Genomic DNA, 22,135 nt, shown 5'->3' with positions numbered 1-22,135 from the left:
GAAAAAAGAGGGACAAGGGTATTTATACTCTAATGAATGAATGTCATAGCATTAGACAAAAGATAAATAAAATACAAAAACCTCAGAAATCCTGACATTTAAACATTGTAAAGACTACAAACATGTGTCTGAGAGCACAATTGGAAACTGTATTGCTATGTCAAATCAACATTAATAACAACATGAACAATGTTAAGCAACTCTGAATAATTAAACATACTTCATTATCATAGTAGGTAATAGTTATTAACGTTAAGATTGAAAGAGCTCACATACTCCTAGAGTCATAGATGGTGATTAATGTTAGAATGTCTTTCTGTTTAGTAGCAGAATTTCAGGTAACATCTGATGCGGTGTGGGTTTCAGATGTAAGTTTCTTCTTGCTGAGTTTACTAGCTACTTCTGAGCAGGTGCTTCTTTGAGGTTTGGGTCGAACTGCAACAACCGATTTGGAAGCTTGAGATTACATTGTAGGAACATCTGGAGCTATTATTCCCAGTGCAGCACAGAAGGAAGCTGTGCTGGATGGGTCTGTACATTCGATTCGTTTCCCACTTTTGATAGTTTGGATGGATACAGGGAAGCCCCATCTATAGGGAACCTTCAAGGATCTTAGATGCGTAGTTAGGATGTTAAAGTCTCTTCTTCTCTGCAATGTTTTGATGGAGAGGTCTTGGAAGAATTGGATCTTTGCACCTAAGTATGTAAATTTGTGCTGTTGTCTAGAAAAGTTCAGTATCTTTTCTCTATCCCTGAAGCTCTGAAAGCACACCACAATATCTCTGGGAAGATGGTTTTCTGTAGGCTTAGGGCGAAGTGTGCGGTGAGCTCTTTCCAGAGGGATTTCTTGAATAACAACAGAGTTCGCTATTGCCAGGGATTGAAATATCTCTTGGAGGTAGTCGTGAATTGCGTTGCCAGGCACCTTCTCAGGTATCCCTTTGATTTGAAGGTTGTTGCGTTGAGTTCTGTTCTCTGTGTCGTCTAACTTTTGTTCTAGATCTGTGACCTGTTCTTTCTGTAGACATATTTTTTTGTGACATATCTGTCATGTCTTTAGCTATTTCTTCTCGTTCATCCTGCAGGGCTTCAACCCTATATCCAAGCTCATTAATGTCTCTCTTTTAGTCGGCACATTCTACTTTTATGCATGATTTGACCGGTGAAATAAGAGCTTTCATCGCTTTCAGAGTAACAGGGCCATCAGCATTTACTGGTGTAGGTTCTAGAAGGCTGGTTTGTGCAACGTTATCAGTGTTCTCTGTTAGAATGTCTTCTTCACAGTCTGTGGAAGGAGGGTCTGTAATTTTCTTTCTATACATTTGTTTAAAGAATGTATTAACAGGATTGGGGCTTGTGTGTGGGTGCGGCTCTGGTTAGTTTATCCGCTTTAGAAGTTCTGTGATGTGCCATGATAAGTCGTAGTTGAGGCAGATTATTTTCTGTAAGTTGGTTGTTGCCTATGGGGTTAGGGTTGTTCCCTGTGAGTGGGTATTAAAACCTACTTGTCTATTTAGATGTGTTTTCTTATTCAGTTTGTTCTGAGTCGTATCATATCACCATGACATTCAGATATCTAGTACACATGGATGAGATATGTAGGTAGTCTGCACAAGATGTATCTGCTAATTGCATAAGTCTATGATCTGGATTGTGTCACGCAGCAATCTTTTTAGAGTTAGCGGTTGAGATGTAAAACTATTATGCAGGACTTACTGTTTGAAGCCGATATCTAAAGTTTCTCAGGCCATGTATGCTGAGTCTCATGGAGATGATTGCTGCGTCACAGCGGTAAATCTTGAGGATCATGTCTAGTGTTACCCTTAACTCTCCTTAGGTAGAGTACATTAGAACAGGAGGTTGTAGGAGCCGGAGAGGGCTCTGCCGTGGTCTCAGGGCATTTGGTGGTGTTCGGCCAGATTGCCACAGCTTGGATGCGACCTAGTATTAAAGCTAACAGCGGCATGTATAAGTAGACCACAGACGTGATCGGGTAGGTCTTGGAGGGCCACTAGGATTAGGGCTGAGCTAGTCCTGTACTTTCCCCATTTCCCCAGTAACTTGTGCAATTTTTTGGGATGTGATGCTGGCCAGTGGCGGGTTTTAAGCGGACCGCACTCAAAGCTTCAGAAAGCTGCAGACATCACGGGCGCCTGCACGCTCCGCTCGCCAGCAAACAGTTATTTTATATAAAAAATAAAGCTAGAGGTGAAATTTCCCATATTCTTTATACTATTTTATACACCGGTAAAACAAGTCATTAGAAACACATTAAAGGGACAGCAAAGCTAAAATTAAACTTTTATGATTAGAATTTAAACAACTTTCCAATTTTCTTCTATTATGCAAATCTGCTTTATTCCCTTGGGGACCTTTGTGGCAAAGCATATAATGCACTATGGTGCTCTAGATGCTGATTAGTAGTCACACATACAAGCCTCTTGCCATTGGCTCACCTTATGTGCTCAGCTAGCTCCCAGTAGTGCACTGCTTTAATAAAGGATATCTAGAGAATGAAGCAAATATCATAATTGAAATCAGTTGGAAAGTTGTTGAAAAGTATATGTTCCATTTAAATGATGAAAAACATTTGGGGTTTCTTGTTATGTTAAGGGAAAACCAAATTTACAGGACACTGTCCCTTTAAGTCTGTGATCATGTGACATAAACAGCAGCAGCTGAAGGTGCAGAATACACTTACTAAGGTCTTTCCTAACAACAAGAATCAGTCACAGATCAGTGGGATAAACGTTCTGATGATAAACAGGTGCAGCTAATAGAAATAAGAAATGTTTTATAAAAAGAAAATTTATGCTTGCCTGATAAATTTATTTCTTTTTTGACACGATGAGTCCACGGATCATCTTAATTACTAATGGGATATTCACCTCCTGGTCAGCAGGAGGCGGCAAAGAGCACCACAGCAGAGCTGTTAAATAGCTCCTCCCTCATTCAACCGAAGTTAGGAAGAGAAAGGAAAAGTCAAGGTGCAGAAGTTTACAATAACCCATAACCTGTCTAAAAGAGCAGGGCGGGCTGTGGACTCATCATGTTAAAAAATAAATAAATTTATCAGGTAAGCATAAATTTTCTTTTCTTTTTTAAGACACGATGAGTCCACGGATCATCTTAACTACTAATGGGATTCAATACCCAAGCTAGAGTACACAGATGATACGGGAGGGACAAGACAGGGAACTTATTGTAAAATTTTGAAAAAGTGTGAAGAGAGGACCAAGTTGCAGCCTTGCAAATCTGTTCCACAGAAGCTTCATTCTTGAATGCCCATGAGGAAGCAACAGCCCTTGTGGAATGGGCCGCAACTTTGTCAGGAGGCTGTTGTCCAGCAGTCTCATATGCAAAATGTATGATGTTCCTCAGCCAAAAAGAAAGAAGTAGCCGTAGCTTTCTGTCCCTTACATTTTCCCGAGAAAACCACAAATAAGGAAGAAGAACGACGAAAGTCCTTAGTCGTCTGCAGGTAGAACCTTAAGGCATGGACCATGTCCAAATTGTGCAAAAGCCTTTCCTTCTTAGAAAAAGGAGTAGGACACAAAGAAAACACAACAATCTCCTGATTAATGTTCCGATCAGAAACGTCCTTAGGAAGAAATCCTATTTTTGTACGCAAAACTACCTTATCTGCATGAAAAATAAGATAAGGAGACTCATACTGTAACAAAGAGTTCTGATACTCTGCGAGCAGAAGAAATAGCCACCAGAAATAAAACCTTCCAAGATAACAACTTAATATCTAAGGAATGCATAGGCTCGAACGGAGTCCCTTAAAGAACATTGAGAACTAAATTTAGACTCCATAGAGGAGTAACTGGTTTGAACACAGGCCTGATTCTGACAAAAAGACTGAACATCTGGAACATCCGCCAGACGCTTGTGTAACAGTACAGACAAAGCTGAAATTTGACCCTTTAGAGAACTTGTCGATAACCCCTTCTCCAACCCTTCCTGGAGAAAAGACAAAATCCTAGGAATTCTAACTCTACTCCATGAGTAGCCCTTAGATTCACACCAATAAAGATATTTACGCCTAATCTTATGGTAAATTTTTCTAGTTACAGGTTTACAAGCCTGAATCATGGTCTCTATGACCGAATCCGAAAAACCTTGTTTGGATAAAATTACTAGAGAAAGAAGAGTAAATGGAGGAAACAAGTATGCTAGATTGAAGGTCCAAGGGGCCAGCAAGGCATCTATCAGCTCCGCCTGGGGATCCCTGGATCTCAACCCGTATCTCGGAAGCTTGGCCTTCTGCCTGGATGCCATGAGATCTAACTCCCACTGACCCCACTTGAGGATCAGACTGGAGAACACTTCCGGATGGAGTTCCCACTCCCCCGGATGAAAGGTCTGCCTGCTCAGAAAATCCGCCTCCCAGTTGTCCACCCCTGGGATGTGAATTGCAGACAGAAAAGAATGGGCCTCAGCCCACCAAATTATTTTGGATACCTCTGTCATCGCCAAGGAACTCCCTGCTCCTCCCTGATGATTGATGTAGGCCACTGACGTTATGTTGTCTGTCTGGAACCTGATAAACTGGGCCGAAGCTAACCGGGGCTAGGCGAGCATTGTAGATTGCTCTCAATTCCATAATGTTTATGGGTAAAAAGGACTCTGCATGAGACCAAATCCCCTGAGCCTTCAGGGAGCCCCAGACTGCTCCCCACCCTAGAAGGCTGGCATCTGTTGTCACAATCACCCAAGAAGGTCTGCAAAAGCATGTTCCTTGGGAGAGATGATCTAGAGACAACGACCATTGAAGAGAATACCATGTCTCCAGCACAAATAGAAGGCGAGGGGACAAATCCGAATAATCTTCATTCCATTGTCTCAGCATGTTCAACTGTAGAGCCCTGAGATGAAAGCGAGCAAACGGAATGATGTCTATTGCCGCCACCATCAATCCGATTAACTCCATGCACTGAGCCACTGAAGGACGAGAGAAGACTGAAGGGCTAGACAAGTCTTGATAATCTTTGATTGACAAAGAATATATTATGGTTCCTAGGAAAGTCACTCTTGTGTGTGGAACTAAGAAACTCTTTTCTAAATTCCCCTTCCAGCTGTGAGATCTTAGGAAGGACAATACCAAGTCTGTGTGAGATTTTGCTAGCTGAAAGGATTGCGTCTGAACTAGGATGTCATCTAGATAAAGCGCCACTGCAATGCCTCTTGAACGAAGCCCCGCCAGCAGAGATCCAAGAACCTTTGTGAAGATTCTGGGGGCTGTGGTAAGACCGAAAGGGAGAGCCACAAACTGGTAGTGTTTGTCCAGAAAAGCAAACCTTAAGAACTTGTGATGATCCCTTTGAATGGGAACATATAGATACGCGTCCTTTAAATCCACAGTGATCATAAATTGACCCTCTTGGATCATTGGAAGAATAGAACGAATAGTTTCCATCTTGAAGGACGTCGCCCTGAGAAACTTGTTTAGACTCTTGAGGTCTAAAATTGGTCTGAAGGTTCCCTCTTTTTTGGGAACTACAAATAGATTGGAACAAAATTCCAGTCCTTGTTCTTGCACTAGAACGGGAACTATCACTCCCAGAGTGGAGAGGTCTTCTACACAGTGTAAGAACGCCTCTTGAAATTATAAATCTGCCTCTGGAGGGAAAAACGTTGAACTCCAGTTTGTATCCCTGAGACACTATTTCTATTGCCCAGGGATCTTGAACATCCCGAACCCAGATTTGAACAAAAAAGGATAGTCTGCCCCTTACCTGATCCAGTCCCAGATCGGGGGCATGCCCTTCATACTGTCTTAGAGTCACCAACCTGTTTCTAGGGCTGTTTGCCCTTGTTCCAAGACTGGTTGGATCTCCATGTAGGCTTAGACTATTCCTGCTTAGAGGAGGGAGAGGAAGAATTTGTCTTGAAGTTTCGAAAGGAATGGAAATTACTCTGACGGCCCTTTTGTTTATTTCTCTTATCTTGCGGGAGAAGATGACCCTTACCTCCCGTGATATCAGAAATAATCTCCTTGAGATCGGGTCCAAACAAAGTTTTCCCCTTTTATGGAATGGCTAGAAGCTTAGACTTAGAAGACACATCTGCAGACCAAGGTTTTAACCATAAAGCTCTGCGGGCCAAGACAGAAAAACTTGATATCTTTGCTCCCAATTTGATAACTTGAAAGAAAGCATCCGAAATCAAGGCATTTGCAAGTTTAACAGCCTTTATCCTATCTTGGATCTCATCCAGAGAAGTCTCAGTCCAGAGGGCCTCAGATAGAGCATCAAACCAATATGCCGCCGCACTAGTAACAGTGGCAATACACACAGCCGGCTGCCACTGCAGACCCTGGTGTACATACATTTTTTTGAGTAACCCCTCTAATTTTTCATCCATGGGGTCTTTGAAAGCACAACTATATTCTATAGGAATAGCAGTTCTTTTAGCAAGGGTAGAAACTGTTCCTTCTACCTTAGGGACTGTTTGCCAAGCCTCCTTAACAGTGTCGGCTATAGGAAACATTTTCTTAAAAATAGGAGAGGGAGAAAAGGGGATACCCGGTTGTCCCACTCCTTAGTAATGATTTCAGTAGCTCTTTTAGGGACTGGAAATACATCTGTATAGGAAGCAACCTCAAAATATCTATCTAGTTTACTAGACTGTTGGGGAACAACCACAAATGTGGAGTCACTGTCGTCTATAGTAATTAAAACCTCCCTAAGCCGTAGACGAAGGTGTTCTAATTTAAATCTGAAAGATACCACCTCCGAGTCTGTCAGAGGTAATAAACCATCTGAATCTGAACTCTCTCCCTCAGAAGCCACAACAGCACCCTCCTCTTCAGGTTGTTGAGAGGACACGTCTGATATTGCAATAATAGCATCCGATACCTCGCTTACTGAATGTCTGACCTTTCTCTTATGCTTGCCCTGTAACAGAGAAAATGCAGACAAGGCATCAGAAATAGTTGAAGACGTAAGAGAAGCTATGTCTTGTAAAGAAATCCCCGCAGGGACTATAGCAGAACCGCAGGGCACTGTTTGTGAGAGCGGTCAATTTTGGGACGCTTGGGGAGAAAGCTGCGGCATAAATTGACCTTCAATATTAGATTCCTAGACAACATCTGCCTTAGAAGAGACAGGGTCAGAATTTTTTTTATCCCTATAGCTTACAGTCTTTTGTGATATACATGAAGGACAGAAAAGGATTGGTGGTTCCGCATTAGCATCAAAGCATAATAAACACAGGCGACATCTTGCAAGTCCCCTTGGTCCATACTTGCACATAAAAACCCAATAAGCAATGAAAATTAGCAGTTAGATTAAAATACTTATTTTTGAATAAAACCGTTACTGTCTCTTTAAATTTTAAACGGTTCCTTTCTCTTTTTATGCAGCAAAATGATAAATAACGATCTTTTATTCAGTAAAAAACGTTATACACATAAAAACCCAATAAGCAATGAAAATTAGCAGTTAGATTAAAATACTTATTTTGGGGTAAAACCGTTACTATCTTTTTAAATTTTAAACGGTTCCTTTCTCTTTTTATGCAGCAAAATGAGAAATAATGATCTTTTACACAGTAAAAAACGTTTAAATTTGTCCCCAAAAAATAAACTTGTATACCTCAGCAGCTGCTGAAGTGCTCCTACCTTCCGTAGTGCCACTAGGATTATAAAGACAACGATCCCTTCAAAGAAGCACCGGAACCATTTGCTGGCAAAATATTTGATAAATAATTCACTACTAGTCCGTACTGGAATCGCACAACTCATATGCGACTCCAGAACAGACCAAATAGAAACTGCGCAGAGAGCCTGGGACAGTAGTGCTATTAATGGCGCCAAAACCAAGCCGGAAAACATAATTTATGCTTACCTGATAAATTCCTTTCTCCTGTAGTGTAGTCAGTCCACGGGTCATCCATTACTTATGGGATATTTGCTTCTCCCCAACAGGAAGTGCAAGAGGATCACCCAAGCAGAGCTGCTATATAGCTCCTCCCCTCTACGTCACACCCAGTCATTCGACCGGAACCAAACGAGAAAGGAGAAACTATAGGGTGCAGTGGTGACTGGAGTTTAATTTAATTTTAGACCTGCCATAAAAAACAGGGCGGGCCGTGGACTGACTACACTACAGGAGAAAGGAATTTATCAGGTAAGCATAAATTATGTTTTCTCCTGTTAAGTGTAGTCAGTCCACGGGTCATCCATTACTTATGGGATACCAATACCAAAGCTAGAAGTACACGGATGACGGGAGGGACAGGCAGGCTCTTTACACGGAAGGAACCACTGCCTGAAAAACCTTTCTCCCAAAAACAGCCTCAGAAGAAGCAAAAGTGTCAAATTTGTAAAATTTGGAAAAAGTATGAAGAGAAGACCAAGTTGCAGCCTTGCAAATCTGTTCAACAGAGGCCTCATTCTTAAAGGCCCACGTGGAAGCCACAGCTCTCGTAGAGTGAGCTGTAATTCTTTCAGGAGGCTGCTGTCCAGCAGTCTCATAGGCTAAACGTATTATGCTACGAAGCCAAAAGGAGAGAGAGGTAGTGGATGCTTTTTGACCTCTCCTCTGTCCAGAATAAACTACAAACAGGGAAGATGTTTGACGAGAATCTTTAGTTGCCTGTAAATAAAATTTCAAGGCACGGACTACGTCTAGATTGTTCAGAAGTCTTTCCTTCTTTGAAGAAGGGTTAGGGCACAAGGATGGAACAACAATCTCTTGATTGATATTCTTGTTAGTGACTACCTTAGGTAAGAACCCAGGTTTAGTACGCAGAACTACCTTGTCTGAATGAAAAATCAGATAAGGAGAATCACAATGTAAGGCCGATAACTCAGAGACTCTACGAGCCGAGGCAATAGCCATTAAGAACAGAACTTTCCAAGATAACAGTTTGATATCAATGGAATGAAGGGGTTCAAACGGAACACCCTGCAAAACGTTGAGAACTAAGTTTAAGCTCCACGGTGGAGCAACAGTCTTAAACACAGGCTTAATTCTGGCCAAAGCCTGACAAAAAGTCTGAACGTCTGGAACTTCTGACAGACGTTTGTGTAAAAGGATGGACAGAGCTGAGATCTGTCCCTTTAAAGAACTTGCAGATAAACCCTTTTCTAAGCCTTCTTGTAGAAAAGCCAATATCCTAGGAATCCTAACCTTACTCCATGAGTAACTCTTGGATTCGCACCAGTGTAAATATTTACGCCATATCTTATGGTAAATCTTCCTGGTAACAGGTTTCCTAGCCTGTATTAAGGTATCAATTACTGACTCTGAAAATCCACGCTTTGATAAAATCAAGCGTTCAATCTCCATGCAGTCAGCTTCAGAGAAATTAGATTTTGATGTTTGAAAGGACCCTGAATTAGAAGATCTTGTCTCAGAGGCAGCGACCAAGGTGGACAGGATGACATGTCCACTAGATCTGCATACCAGGTCCTGCGTGGCCACGCAGGTGCTATTAGAATCACCGATGCTTTCTCCTGTTTGATCCTGGCAATCAATCGAGGAAGTATCGGGAAGGGTGGAAACACATAAGCCATCTTGAAGGTCCAGGGTGCTGTCAGAGCATCTATCAGGACCGCTCCCGGGTCCCTGGATCTGGACCCGTAACAAGGAAGCTTGGCGTTCTGTCGAGACGCCATGAGATCCACATCTGGTTTGCCCCAACGTTGAAGTATTTGGGCAAAGACCTCCGGATGAAGTTCCCACTCCCCCGGGTGAAAAGTCTGGCGACTTAGGAAATCCGCCTCCCAGTTCTCCACGCCTGGGATGTAGATCGCTGACAGGTGGCAAGAGTGAGACTCTGCCCAGCGAATTATCTTTGAAACTTCCATCATCGCTAGGGAACTCCTTGTCCCTCCCTGATGGTTGATGTAAGCCACAGTCGTGATATTGTCCGACTGAAACCTGATGAACCTCCAGGTTTCTAACTGAGGCCAAGTCAGAAGGGCATTGAGAACTGCTCTCAATTCCAGGATGTTTATTGGAAGGAGACTTTCCTCCTGAGTCCATGATCCCTGAGCCTTCAGGGAATTCCAGACAGCGCCCCAACCTAGTAGGCTGGCGTCTGTTGTTACAATTGTCCAGTCTGGCCTGCTGAAGGGCATCCCCCTGGACAGATGTGGCCGAGAAAGCCACCATAGAAGAGAATCTCTGGTCTCTTGATCCAGATTCAGCATAGGGGACAAATCTGAGTAATCCCCATTCCATTGACTTAGCATGCACAATTGCAGCGGTCTGAGATGCAGGCGTGCAAAAGGTACTATGTCCATTGCCGCTACCATTAAGCCGATTACCTCCATGCATTGAGCCACTGACGGGTGTCAAATGGAATGAAGGACACGGCAAGCATTTAGGAGTTTTGTTAACCTGTCCTCTGTCAGGTAAATTTTCATTTCTACAGAATCTATAAGAGTCCCCAAGAAGGGAACTCTTGTGAGTGGCAATAGAGAACTCTTTTCTATGTTCACCTTCCACCCATGCGACCTTAGAAATGCCAGAACTAACTCTGTATGAGACTTGGCAGTTTGGAAATTTGACGCTTGTATCAGAATGTCGTCTAGGTATGGAGCTACCGCAATTCCTCGCGGTCTTAGTACCGCCAGAAGAGCGCCCAGAACCTTTGTAAAGATTCTTGGAGCCGTAGCTAACCCGAAGGGAAGAGCTACAAACTGATAATGCCTGTCTAGGAAGGCAAACCTTAAGTACCGGAAATGATCCTTGTGAATCGGTATGTGAAGGTACGCATCCTTTAGATCCACTGTGGTCATGTACTGACCCCTTTGGATCATGGGTAAGATTGTACGAATAGTTTCCATCTTGAACGATGGAACTCTTAGGAATTTGTTTAGGATCTTTAAATCCAAGATTGGTCTGAAGGTTCCCTCTTTCTTGGGAACCACAAACAGATTTGAGTAAAACCCTTGTCCGTGTTCCGACCGCGGAACCGGGTGGATCACTCCCATTAACAAAAGATCTTGAACACAGCGTAGAAACGCCTCTTTCTTTGCCTGGTTTGTTGACAACCTTGAAAGATGAAATCTCCCTTTGGGAGGAGAAGCTTTGAAGTCCAGAAGATATCCCTGGGATATGATCTCTAACGCCCAGGGATCCTGGACATCTCTTGCCCAAGCCTGGGCGAAGAGAGAAAGTCTGCCCCCTACTAGATCCGTTGCCGGATCGGGGGCCCTCACTTCATGCTGTCTTAGGGGCGGCAGCAGGTTTTCTGGCCTGCTTGCCCTTGTTCCAGGTCTGGTTAGGTTTCCAGCCCTGTCTGAAACGAGCAACAGTTCCTTCCTGTTTTGGAGCGGAGGAAGCTGATGCTGCTCCTGCCTTAAAGTTCCGAAAAAGGCACGAAAATTAGACTGTCTAGCCCTTGGTTTGGCTCTGTCTTGAGGCAGGGCATGGCCCTTACCTCCAGTAATGTCAGCGATAATTTCTTTCAAACCGGGCCCGAATAATGTCTGCCCCTTGAAAGGTATGTTAAGCAATTTAGATTTAGAAGTCACATCGGCTGACCAGGATTTTAGCCACAGCGCTCTGCGCGCCTGAATGGCGAATCCGGAATTCTTAGCCGTAAGCTTAGTTAGATGTACTACGGCATCAGAAATAAATGAATTAGCTAGCTTAAGGGCTTTAATCTTGTTTGTAATCTCATCCAATGAAGCTGTTTCAAGGGTCTCTTCCAGAGACTCAAACCAGAATGCCGCCGCAGCTGTGACAGGCGCAATGCATGCGAGTGGTTGTAATATAAAACCTTGTTGAGTAAACATTTTCTTAAGGTAACCCTCTAACTTTTTATCCATTGGATCTGAAAAGGCACAGCTATCCTCCACCGGGATAGTGGTACGCTTAGCCAGAGTAGAAACTGCTCCCTCCACCTTAGGGACCGTCTGCCATAAGTCCCGTGTGGTGGCGTCTATTGGAAACATTTTTCTAAATATAGGAGGGGGGGAAAAGGGTACACCGGGCCTATCCCACTCCTTGGTAATAATCTCTGTAAGCCTCTTAGGTATAGGAAAGACGTCAGTACACGCCGGTACCGCATAGTATCTATCCAGCCTACATAATTTCTCTGGGATTGCAACCGTGTTACAATCATTCAGAGCCGCTAATACCTCCCCTAATAGTACACGGAGGTTCTCAAGCTTAAATTAAAAATTTGAAATGTCTGAATCCAGTCTATTTGGATCAGATCCGTCACCTACAGAATGAAGCTCTCCGTCTTCATGCTCTGCCACTTGTGACGCAGTATCAGACATGGCTCTAACATTATCAGCGTACTCTGTTCTCACCCCAGAGTGGTCGCGTTTACCTCTAAGTTCTGGTAATTTAGATAAAACTTCAGTCATAACATTAGCCATGTCTTGTAAAGTGATTTGTAATGGCCGCCCTGATGTACTTGGCGTCGCAATATCACGCACCTCCTGAGCGGGAGATGCAGGTACTGACACGTGAGGAGAGTTAGACGGCATAACTTTCCCCTCGTTGTCTGGTGAAATTTTCTTAAAATGTACAGATTGACTATTATTTAAAGAAGCATCAATACAATTAGTACACAAACTTCTATTGGGCTCCACATTGGCTTTTGAATATATTGCACAAAGAGATTCCTCTGTGTCAGACATGTTAAAACAAACTAGCAATAAGACTAGCAAGCTTGGAAAATACTTTTCAAATAATTTGCAAGCAATATAAAACGTTACTGTGCCTTTAAGAAGCACACAAAAACTGTCACAGTTGAATAACAATGAACCGGATTAGTTATAAAACCCAAATTTTCACAGAAAAGGCACTAAGTTAGCAAAGGATTGCATTCACTAGCAATGGATGATTAACCCTTAATATCAGAAAAACGAATAACGATTGAAAATATAAGCGTTTTTATCACAGTCAAAGCACAGTCTCACAGGTCTGCTGTGAGTGATTACCTCCCTCAAAACTAGATTTGAAGACCCCTGAGCTCAGTAGAGACGTCCCGGATCATACAGGGAGAAGAAGGCAGACTGTGACTGAATTTCTGATGCGTAGTAAAAGCGCCAAAATAAGCCCCTCCCACACACATACAACAGTGAGGGAAGCTCAGTAAACTGTTTTAACTCAAAAATAAACGACAGCCATGTGGAAAATAAAGCCCAAAATATTTTTCACCAAGTACCTCAGATAATTAAACGATTTAACATGCCAGCAAACGTTTAAACATCTAATTTATGAAATGTCATTAAAAAGCCTGCTGCTAGTCACTCATGCAGATTAGGCTAAAAGTTATATGCATACAGTATTTACCCAGTGAAGTGCCATTCCCCAGAAATACTAAAGTGTAAACATACATATATATCAGCCTGATACCAGTTGCTACTACTGCATTTAAGGCTGTACTTACATTATATCGGTATTAGCAGTATTTTCTCAGTCAATTCCATTCCTTAGAAAATAATATACTGCAACATACCTCTTTGCAGGTGAACCTGCCCGCTGTCCCCTGTTCTGAAGTTACCTCACTCCTCAGAAAGGCCGAGAACAGCAAAATGGATCTTAGTTACGTCCGCTAAGATCATACAGAAAACTCAGGCAGATTCTTCTTCAAATGCTGCCTGAGAAAAAACAACACACTCCGGTGCCGTTTAAAATAACAAACTTTTGATTGAAGAAATAAAAACTAAGTTTAATAACCACAGTCCTCTCACACATCCTATCTATTAGTTGGGTGCAAGAGAATGACTGGGTGTGACGTAGAGGGGAGGAGCTATATAGCAGCTCTGCTTGGGTGATCCTCTTGCACTTCCTGTTGGGGAGGAGCAAATATCCCATAAGTAATGGATGACCCGTGGACTGACTACACTTAACAGGAGAAATACAGCCCATTGTGGGCGTGGCCTAATCCCTATAGTGAAACCACCGGAGCCAATTTTAAGTCTCATATTTAGCTCTTAGGTTTGAGAGGTCCTGTCCCTCACATAGCCCTGAGGAAAAAGAATGCTGAGTTACTAAAAAACCTCAGACTAAAGGATAAGGGCAGAAAATAATTACATGGGAGGCGCAGTGAGAATTATGTCCCACAAGTTCCCATTGCTCTAAAGCCACAAAAAGCTCTACTGTAGAGACAGATATGGACTACGGCTACACCCTAGAATAAAATAGCACTCTCTGGCACTACTTTAAAAATAATAAACTCTTGATTGAAGAATCTAATCTAACACCTCACTTTACCTCTTCCTATCACTAACGCAGGCAAAGAGAATGACTGGGGTGGGAGGGAAGGGAAGAGTTATTTAACAGCTCTGCTGTGGTGCTCTTTGCCTCCTCCTGCTGACCAGGAGGTGAATATCCCATTAGTAATTAAGATGATCTGTGGACTCACCGTGTCTTAAAAAAGAAATAACCTCATTAGAAATAAAATATGCAGATCACGAGATATTTATGATTAGATCAGTATATGTGATGAGAATGATAAAACAGGGCCATAAGCTGAGTGATCTTTATTAATGGAGAAAATAGCAGCTTCACACTAATATTAAATGAAAATGGTTAATCTAGGCTCTACAGTTAATTATAACCCTATAGGGAAATGCTGGATTCTAATTGGCTGATACAAAAATATATTGATCATTGGATAACAGAAACAACCCCCACAAATGTATTATTGGACAGACTTCCTCAAGCTTGAAGATATGGTTTGGTTCTGCTACAAACATTTATTATACAAAATGCAATAAATCATTATGTATTAAACTAGGCTTTTAAATTAAAGAACGTAATGTTAAATTCATTAACACAGCATGAAAAATATAGAAAATAAATAAGTACAGTTGAATTATTTTTAATTTAAACTCAGTTTCTAATATTTTATCTTTATAACAAAATACAGAACAATATTTTCTCATCATTATATAAAACACAGCAGTGTGAAGCTGTTAATAAAGATTTATATCAGGTTTTGCATATTACCGTTTAGCAGAAGCTCTGTAAGTATGAAGTCTCTCTGGTTCCTCCTGTGATATCACTGAGTGTTACACAGATATTTATACTAATGTGGGAGTGTAACCTTTCTCTGTGTGACTCACATGAGTACAACTTGTCAGTTGGGAGACAATGAGAGGGTCACACCTGGACTTTTGTTCTCATATAGATGTCTATTGTCCCCTCTGGTGTCACATGAATACAGAGTCCCTGCCTCCCCCTTAGGGTGTGATTATCATATGGATAAGCAAGGAGGAAACAAACTGTTTATTTAAATATGAGAGATGTTTCTGTTGTGTCCTAAATATCTCAGGATACAGTTTATATTATGTTTTATTGAAGGAAATTGTTATTTTAACAGAATTTACAGAAATGCTTGAGATGGTTTGAGAGGGTACGAAGCACTGATCTTATGACAATTTAAGATTGTGGTTGCAGTTGTTTGATTTATTTAAACAGCCAAACAAAAGGGTTTCATGTCCCTTTAAGAAAATCAGATGAGACAATAAACTAAGTAATTTCAGCAGTTTCTCCCTAATACATTCTATTAAAGCAGGAATATTTTGTAAGTAAAATACTGGTTCATATTAAACAAACAGCAAAATGTACCCAGGCTTTATAGTGTGAATTAATAAGTACATCTGTGTGTAAATGTATCCAGGCTCTATAGTGTGAATTAATAAGTACAAATGTGTGTAAATGTACCAAGGCTTTACACTGTGATTTAATAAGTACATCTGTGTGTAAATGTATCCAGGTTTTATAGTGTGATTTAATAAGTACATATGTGTGTGTAAATGTATCCAGGCTTTATAGTGTGATTTAATAAGTACATCAGTGTGTAAATGTATCCAGGTTTTATAGTGTGATTTAATAAGTGCATCTGTGTGTAAATATATTCAGGCTTTATAGTGTGATTTAATAAGTACATCTGTGTGTAAATGTATCCAGGCTCTATAGTGTGATTTAATAAGTATATCTGTGTGTAAATGAACCCAGGCTTTATAGTGTGATTTAATAAGTACATTTGTGTGTAAATGTACCCAGGCTTTATAGTGTGATTTAATAAGTACATCTGTGTGTAAATGTACCCAGGTTCTATAGTGTGATTTAATAAGTATATCTGTGTGTAAATGTATCCAGGCTTTATAGTGTGATTTAATAAGTACATCTGTGTGTAAATGTATCCAGGCTTTATAGTGTGATTTAATAAGTACATCTGTGTGTAAATGTACACAGGCTCTATAGTGTGATTTAATAAGTATATATGTATGTAAATGTATCCAGGCTTTATAGTGTGATTTAATAAGTACATCTGTGTGTAAATGTACCCAGGTTCTATAGTGTGATTTAATAAGTATATCTGTGTGTAAATGTATCCAGGCTTTATAGTGTGATTTAATAAGTACATCTGTGTGTAAATGTATCCAGGCTTTATAGTGTAATTTAATAAGTACATCTGTGTGTAAATGTACCCAGGCTTTATAGTGTGATTTAATAAGTACATCTGTGTGTAAATGTACCCAGGCTTTATAGTGTGATTTAATAAGTATATATGTATGTAAATGTATCCAGGCTTTATAGTGTGATTTAATAAGTACATCTGTGTGTAAATGTATCCAGGCTTTATAGTGTGATTTAATAAGTACATCTGTGTGTAAATGTACCCAGGCTTCATAGTGTGATTTAATAAGTACATCTGTGTGTAAATGTACCTAGGCTTTATAGTGTGATTTAATAAGTACATCTGTGTGTAAATGTAGCCAGGCTTTATAGTTCGATTTAATAAGTACATCTGTGTGTAAATGTACCTAGGTTTTATAGTGCGATTTAATAAGTACATATGTGTGTGTAAATGTATCCAGGCTTTATAGTGTGATTTAATAAGTACATCAGTGTGTAAATGTATCCAGGTTTTATAGTGTGATTTAATAAGTGCATCTGTGTGTAAATATATTCAGGCTTTATAGTGTGATTTAATAAGTACATCTGTGTGTAAATGTATCCAGGCTCTATAGTGTGATTTAATAAGTATATCTGTGTGTAAATGTACCCAGGCTTTATAGTGTGATTTAATAAGTACATTTGTGTGTAAATGTACCCAGGCTTTATAGTGTGATTTAATAAGTACATCTGTGTGTAAATGTACCCAGGTTCTATAGTGTGATTTAATAAGTATATCTGTGTGTAAATGTATCCAGGCTTTATAGTGTGATTTAATAAGTACATCTGTGTGTAAATGTATCCAGGCTTTATAGTGTGATTTAATAAGTACATCTGTGTGTAAATGTATCCAGGCTCTATAGTGTGATTTAATAAGTATATCTGTGTGTAAATGTACCCAGGCTTTATAGTGTGATTTAATAAGTACATTTGTGTGTAAATGTACCCAGGCTTTATAGTGTGATTTAATAAGTACATCTGTGTGTAAATGTACCCAGGTTCTATAGTGTGATTTAATAAGTATATCTGTGTGTAAATGTATCCAGGCTTTATAGTGTGATTTAATAAGTACATCTGTGTGTAAATGTATCCAGGCTTTATAGTGTGATTTAATAAGTACATCTGTGTGTAAATGTACCCAGGCTCTATAGTGTGATTTAATAAGTATATATGTATGTAAATGTATCCAGGCTTTATAGTGTGATTTAATAAGTACATCTGTGTGTAAATGTACCCAGGTTCTATAGTGTGATTTAATAAGTATATCTGTGTGTAAATGTATCCAGGCTTTATAGTGTGATTTAATAAGTACATCTGTGTGTAAATGTATCCAGGCTTTATAGTGTGATTTAATAAGTACATATGTGTGTAAATGTACCCAGGCTTTATAGTGTGATTTAATAAGTATATATGTATGTAAATGTATCCAGGCTTTATAGTGTGATTTAATAAGTACATCTGTGTGTAAATGTACCCAGGCTTTATAGTGTGATTTAATAAGTACATTTGTGTGTAAATGTACCCAGGCTTTATAGTGTGATTTAATAAGTACATCTGTGTGTAAATGTACCCAGGTTCTATAGTGTGATTTAATAAGTATATCTGTGTGTAAATGTATCCAGGCTTTATAGTGTGATTTAATAAGTACATCTGTGTGTAAATGTATCCAGGCTTTATAGTGTGATTTAATAAGTACATCTGTGTGTAAATGTACCCAGGCTCTATAGTGTGATTTAATAAGTATATATGTATGTAAATGTATCCAGGCTTTATAGTGTGATTTAATAAGTACATCTGTGTGTAAATGTACCCAGGTTCTATAGTGTGATTTAATAAGTATATCTGTGTGTAAATGTATCCAGGCTTTATAGTGTGATTTAATAAGTACATCTGTGTGTAAATGTATCCAGGCTTTATAGTGTGATTTAATAAGTACATATGTGTGTAAATGTACCCAGGCTTTATAGTGTGATTTAATAAGTATATATGTATGTAAATGTATCCAGGCTTTATAGTGTGATTTAATAAGTACATCTGTGTGTAAATGTATCCAGGCTTTATAGTGTGATTTAATAAGTACATCTGTGTGTAAATGTACCCAGGCTTCATAGTGTGATTTAATAAGTACATCTGTGTGTATATGTACCCAGGCTTTATAGTGTGATTTAATAAGTACATCTGTGTGTAAATGTACCTAGGCTTTATAGTGTGATTTAATAAGTACATCTGTGTGTAAATGTAGCCAGGCTTTATAGTTCGATTTAATAAGCACATCTGTGTGTAAATGTACCTAGGTTTTATAGTGCGATTTAATAAGTACATCTGTGTGTAAATGTACCCAGGCTTTATAGTGTGATTTAATAAGTACATCTGTGTGTAAATTTACCCAGGCTTTATAATGTGATTTAATAAGTACATCTGTGTGTAAATGTACCCAGGCTTTATAGTGTGATTTAATAAGTACAGATCTGTGTGTAAATGTACCTAGGTTTTATAGTGCGATTTAATAAGTACAGATCTGTGTGTAAATGTACCAAGGCTTTATAGTGTGATTTAATAAGTACATCTGTGTGTATATGTACCCAGGCTTTATAGTGTGATTTAATAAGTACATCTGTGTGTAAATGTATCCAGGCTTTATAGTGTGATTTAATAAGTACATCTGTGTGTAACTGTACCTAGGTTTTATAGTGCGATTTAATAAGTACATCTGTGTGTAAATGTACCCAGGCTTTATAGTGTGATTTAATAAGTACATCTGTGTGTAAATGTACCCAGGCTTTATAGTGTGATTTAATAAGTACATCTGTGTGTAAATGTACCTAGGTTTTATAGTGCAAGGTACATAAGTCCTTGGACGAGGTGAAGGGGAGACCTATTGTGGCAGGCATAGGTTCCCTCTTTGAGAACATGTCAAACTGGGTGGAATCATTGCTACAACCCATTGTTTACAATTTGCCTTCTTACCTTAGGGACTCTAAACACCTTCTAAATTGTGTAAAACATGTGGTATGGAATGAGCAAACAGAGTGGCTAACGGTTGATGTAGTTAGCCTTTATTCTGCAATACCACATGCCAGTGGGTTGGAAGCTGTCTCTTTCATGCTGGACAAGTTCAGTGATTATGATGATATCCTTAAAGGATTTCTGCTGACCACTCTGGACTTTCTGCTCTTGCACAACTATTTTCAGTTTGAGGGCAGTTTTTATCTCCAAAGACGTGGCACAGCATGTCTTTGGAGATACTAATCCCTTTCATTCTGATATTTTGATGTACAAAAGATACATCAATGACCTCCTGTTCATTTGGACAAGAGGTCATCATAAGATTAGTGACTTTATCAGCTATTTGAATGCTAATAATATCAATCTGAAGTTCACTTATGAATGTGAACCAATGTCCATACCGTATCTTGATCTGCTATTAATAGCGGACATAGATACACACAGCGTTAAATAACATTGTATCGGAAACCGATTGCAACTAATGCTGTGCTTCATGGCAGGAGCAATCACCCAAGATACACTGGTTTTGGCGTAGCCAAGGGCCAGTTCATCCGTATAAAAAGAAATTGTACGGATGAACAGGACTTCAAGAGAGAGAGTGAGGCCCTCATGAATGATTTACTAGAGAGAGGTTACAAGATTAAGACACTGAAACGTGCCCTCTTGGAGGTTACCCGGATGGACAGGCAAAATCTTTTGGATGACTCCAAAACAAATAAACAATCAAATAAGCGATTTGATCCGTCAAAGCCAGCATTTATTACTACATATAGTGCTCAATTTGAGGACATTTGTGAGATTGTTAATAAACACCTACCTATACTCACAGCTGAAGATAGTCTCAAAGACTATGTGTCACAAGGTTGTAACTTTGTACCTAGGAGAGGATGTACGTTAGGCAATGTATTATCTCCCAGCCAGTTGAGGCAGCCCTCCATGAGGAGGGGTAGCTGGCTAGAAGTAAAGGGCCACTATAAATGCCACTTCAGCAATTGTATATCCTGCAGTTTTACCAATGTTACACATAAGTTTCAGTCATGTGTAACTCAGAGGGTGTTTGATCTTACCTCCTACACAAATTGCAGAACTAAGTTCGTAATTTCCCTGGTGGAATGCACCCAGTGTAGTAAACAGTACGTGGGGTGAACCACCCGTGAGGGTAGGAGCAGGATCAGGGAACACCTGAAAAATATTGAAAATGGAACTGAATGCTCTGACTTGGTCAGGCATTTTATTTATGCCCATGATAAAGCTGTGGCTGGGTTTAAATGGCAAATTTTAGACCATATTAAACCATGCATTCCTGGTGGAGATCGTGCTTCGAAGTTATTATACAGGGAAGCATTTTGGATCTTCAAGCTTAAGACTAGAAGACCTCTTGGTTTTAATATTGATGGAGATGTCATCAATTTTTGGACCCATCAACGTTGAATAAAAAGACCATGTTTTAATGCTTCTGAGACCCTAGACTACCATTACCTTTTTGGTCCACTGACCCTTATTAAGAGTTAGGGTATTTGCTATATGTGTGCTGAATAATAAGAACAGCTACATATATGTTAAGATATTTCCCTTCCTTTGCATTCTGAAGTGTATTTATATATATTTTTTGCATTACTGCAATGGTTTGCTATTCAATTTCTCATTTGCTAGTTGAATATATATCTACTAAATATTCATCTATACATATTGGGTAACTAGTGTTTTGAATCAAAGGGGTTTTAATATGGGCACGTATTGTATCCTACCCCTACGGAGCTATGCACACTATTGAATTAGACATGATTCCAGGATATTGAATTGTGGAAGCGTTTGCTCATTTTATACTTTATATACCATTTACATCCAATATTAAGGCTTTTGAGAATAGTAATATATTTAAAATATTTCTAATATTTTTAACTTATATTTAACTAATCCTTTGTTAGGGAAGCATGAGATTGGTATCTAATACATTTGTACCAGTATTTTACTTTGGGACTTGTATTTGGCAGCCATATTTTGTATTTACATTTTTGGGTTTGTTATTGTACTAGGAAGGTATATTGGTAATGGTACCCCTGATTAAAGCCTCTAAGTTCAAATTGAAATTTCAGGATAAGAGAGTACTATGCATATTACAGAAGTCTCTAATGCTAGATATCAAAATAACATATAAGACATGCTTTTCTATTAACCTGATTGTCATCTCACTTTGTTCTTTTTGTATTATGTATTGCAACTTGTATATACTAGACAGGTAATATCCTTTTAAATTTTTGACAAGTAATTCTCACACCTGAGGACACAGGTGTATATAAAGAGCTTTGACACCTTTATTGTTAGTCCATGAATAAGGCAGGGGGCTGCCGAAACGCGTAGGACCTTCTTTTCACTTGTCACTAAGGGATTAAGCTTTTATGCTGCCTTATTCATGGACTAACAATAAAGGTGTCAAAGCTCTTTATATACACCTGTGTCCTCAGGTGTGAGAATTACTTGTCAAAATTGTAATTCTCACACCTGAGGACACAGGTGTATATAAAGAGCTTTGACACCTTTATTGTTAGTCCATGAATAAGGCAGGGGGCTGCCGAAACGCGTAGGACCTTCTTTTCACTTGTCACTAAGGGATTAAGCTTTTATGCTTTTTATTATGTGTTTTCAATACTTTTGACAAGTAATTCTCACACCTGAGGACACAGGTGTATATAAAGAGCTTTGACACCTTTATTGTTAGTCCATGAATAAGGCAGGGGGCT

The 22,135-nt window shown here is 39.6% G+C and overlaps 1 protein-coding gene across 1 annotated transcript in view; it reads right to left on the bottom strand.

Annotated features, from left to right (window-relative positions):
- The window catches only part of LOC128661268 (zinc finger protein 407-like), a 207,112-nt gene that overhangs the window by 15,271 nt on the left and 169,706 nt on the right, over positions 1-22,135 (bottom strand). The window contains 2 exon segments of the mRNA XM_053715541.1: positions 468-1,018; positions 6,735-6,902. Of these exon segments, the coding sequence (XP_053571516.1) occupies positions 468-1,018; positions 6,735-6,902 (719 nt within the window).

Source organism: Bombina bombina, chromosome 5, assembly GCF_027579735.1.
Source record: "Bombina bombina isolate aBomBom1 chromosome 5, aBomBom1.pri, whole genome shotgun sequence".
Taxonomy (NCBI): domain Eukaryota; kingdom Metazoa; phylum Chordata; class Amphibia; order Anura; family Bombinatoridae; genus Bombina; species Bombina bombina.
The sequence above is the reverse complement of the archived record's forward strand: the minus strand, read 5'-3'. Positions and strand labels throughout refer to the sequence as shown.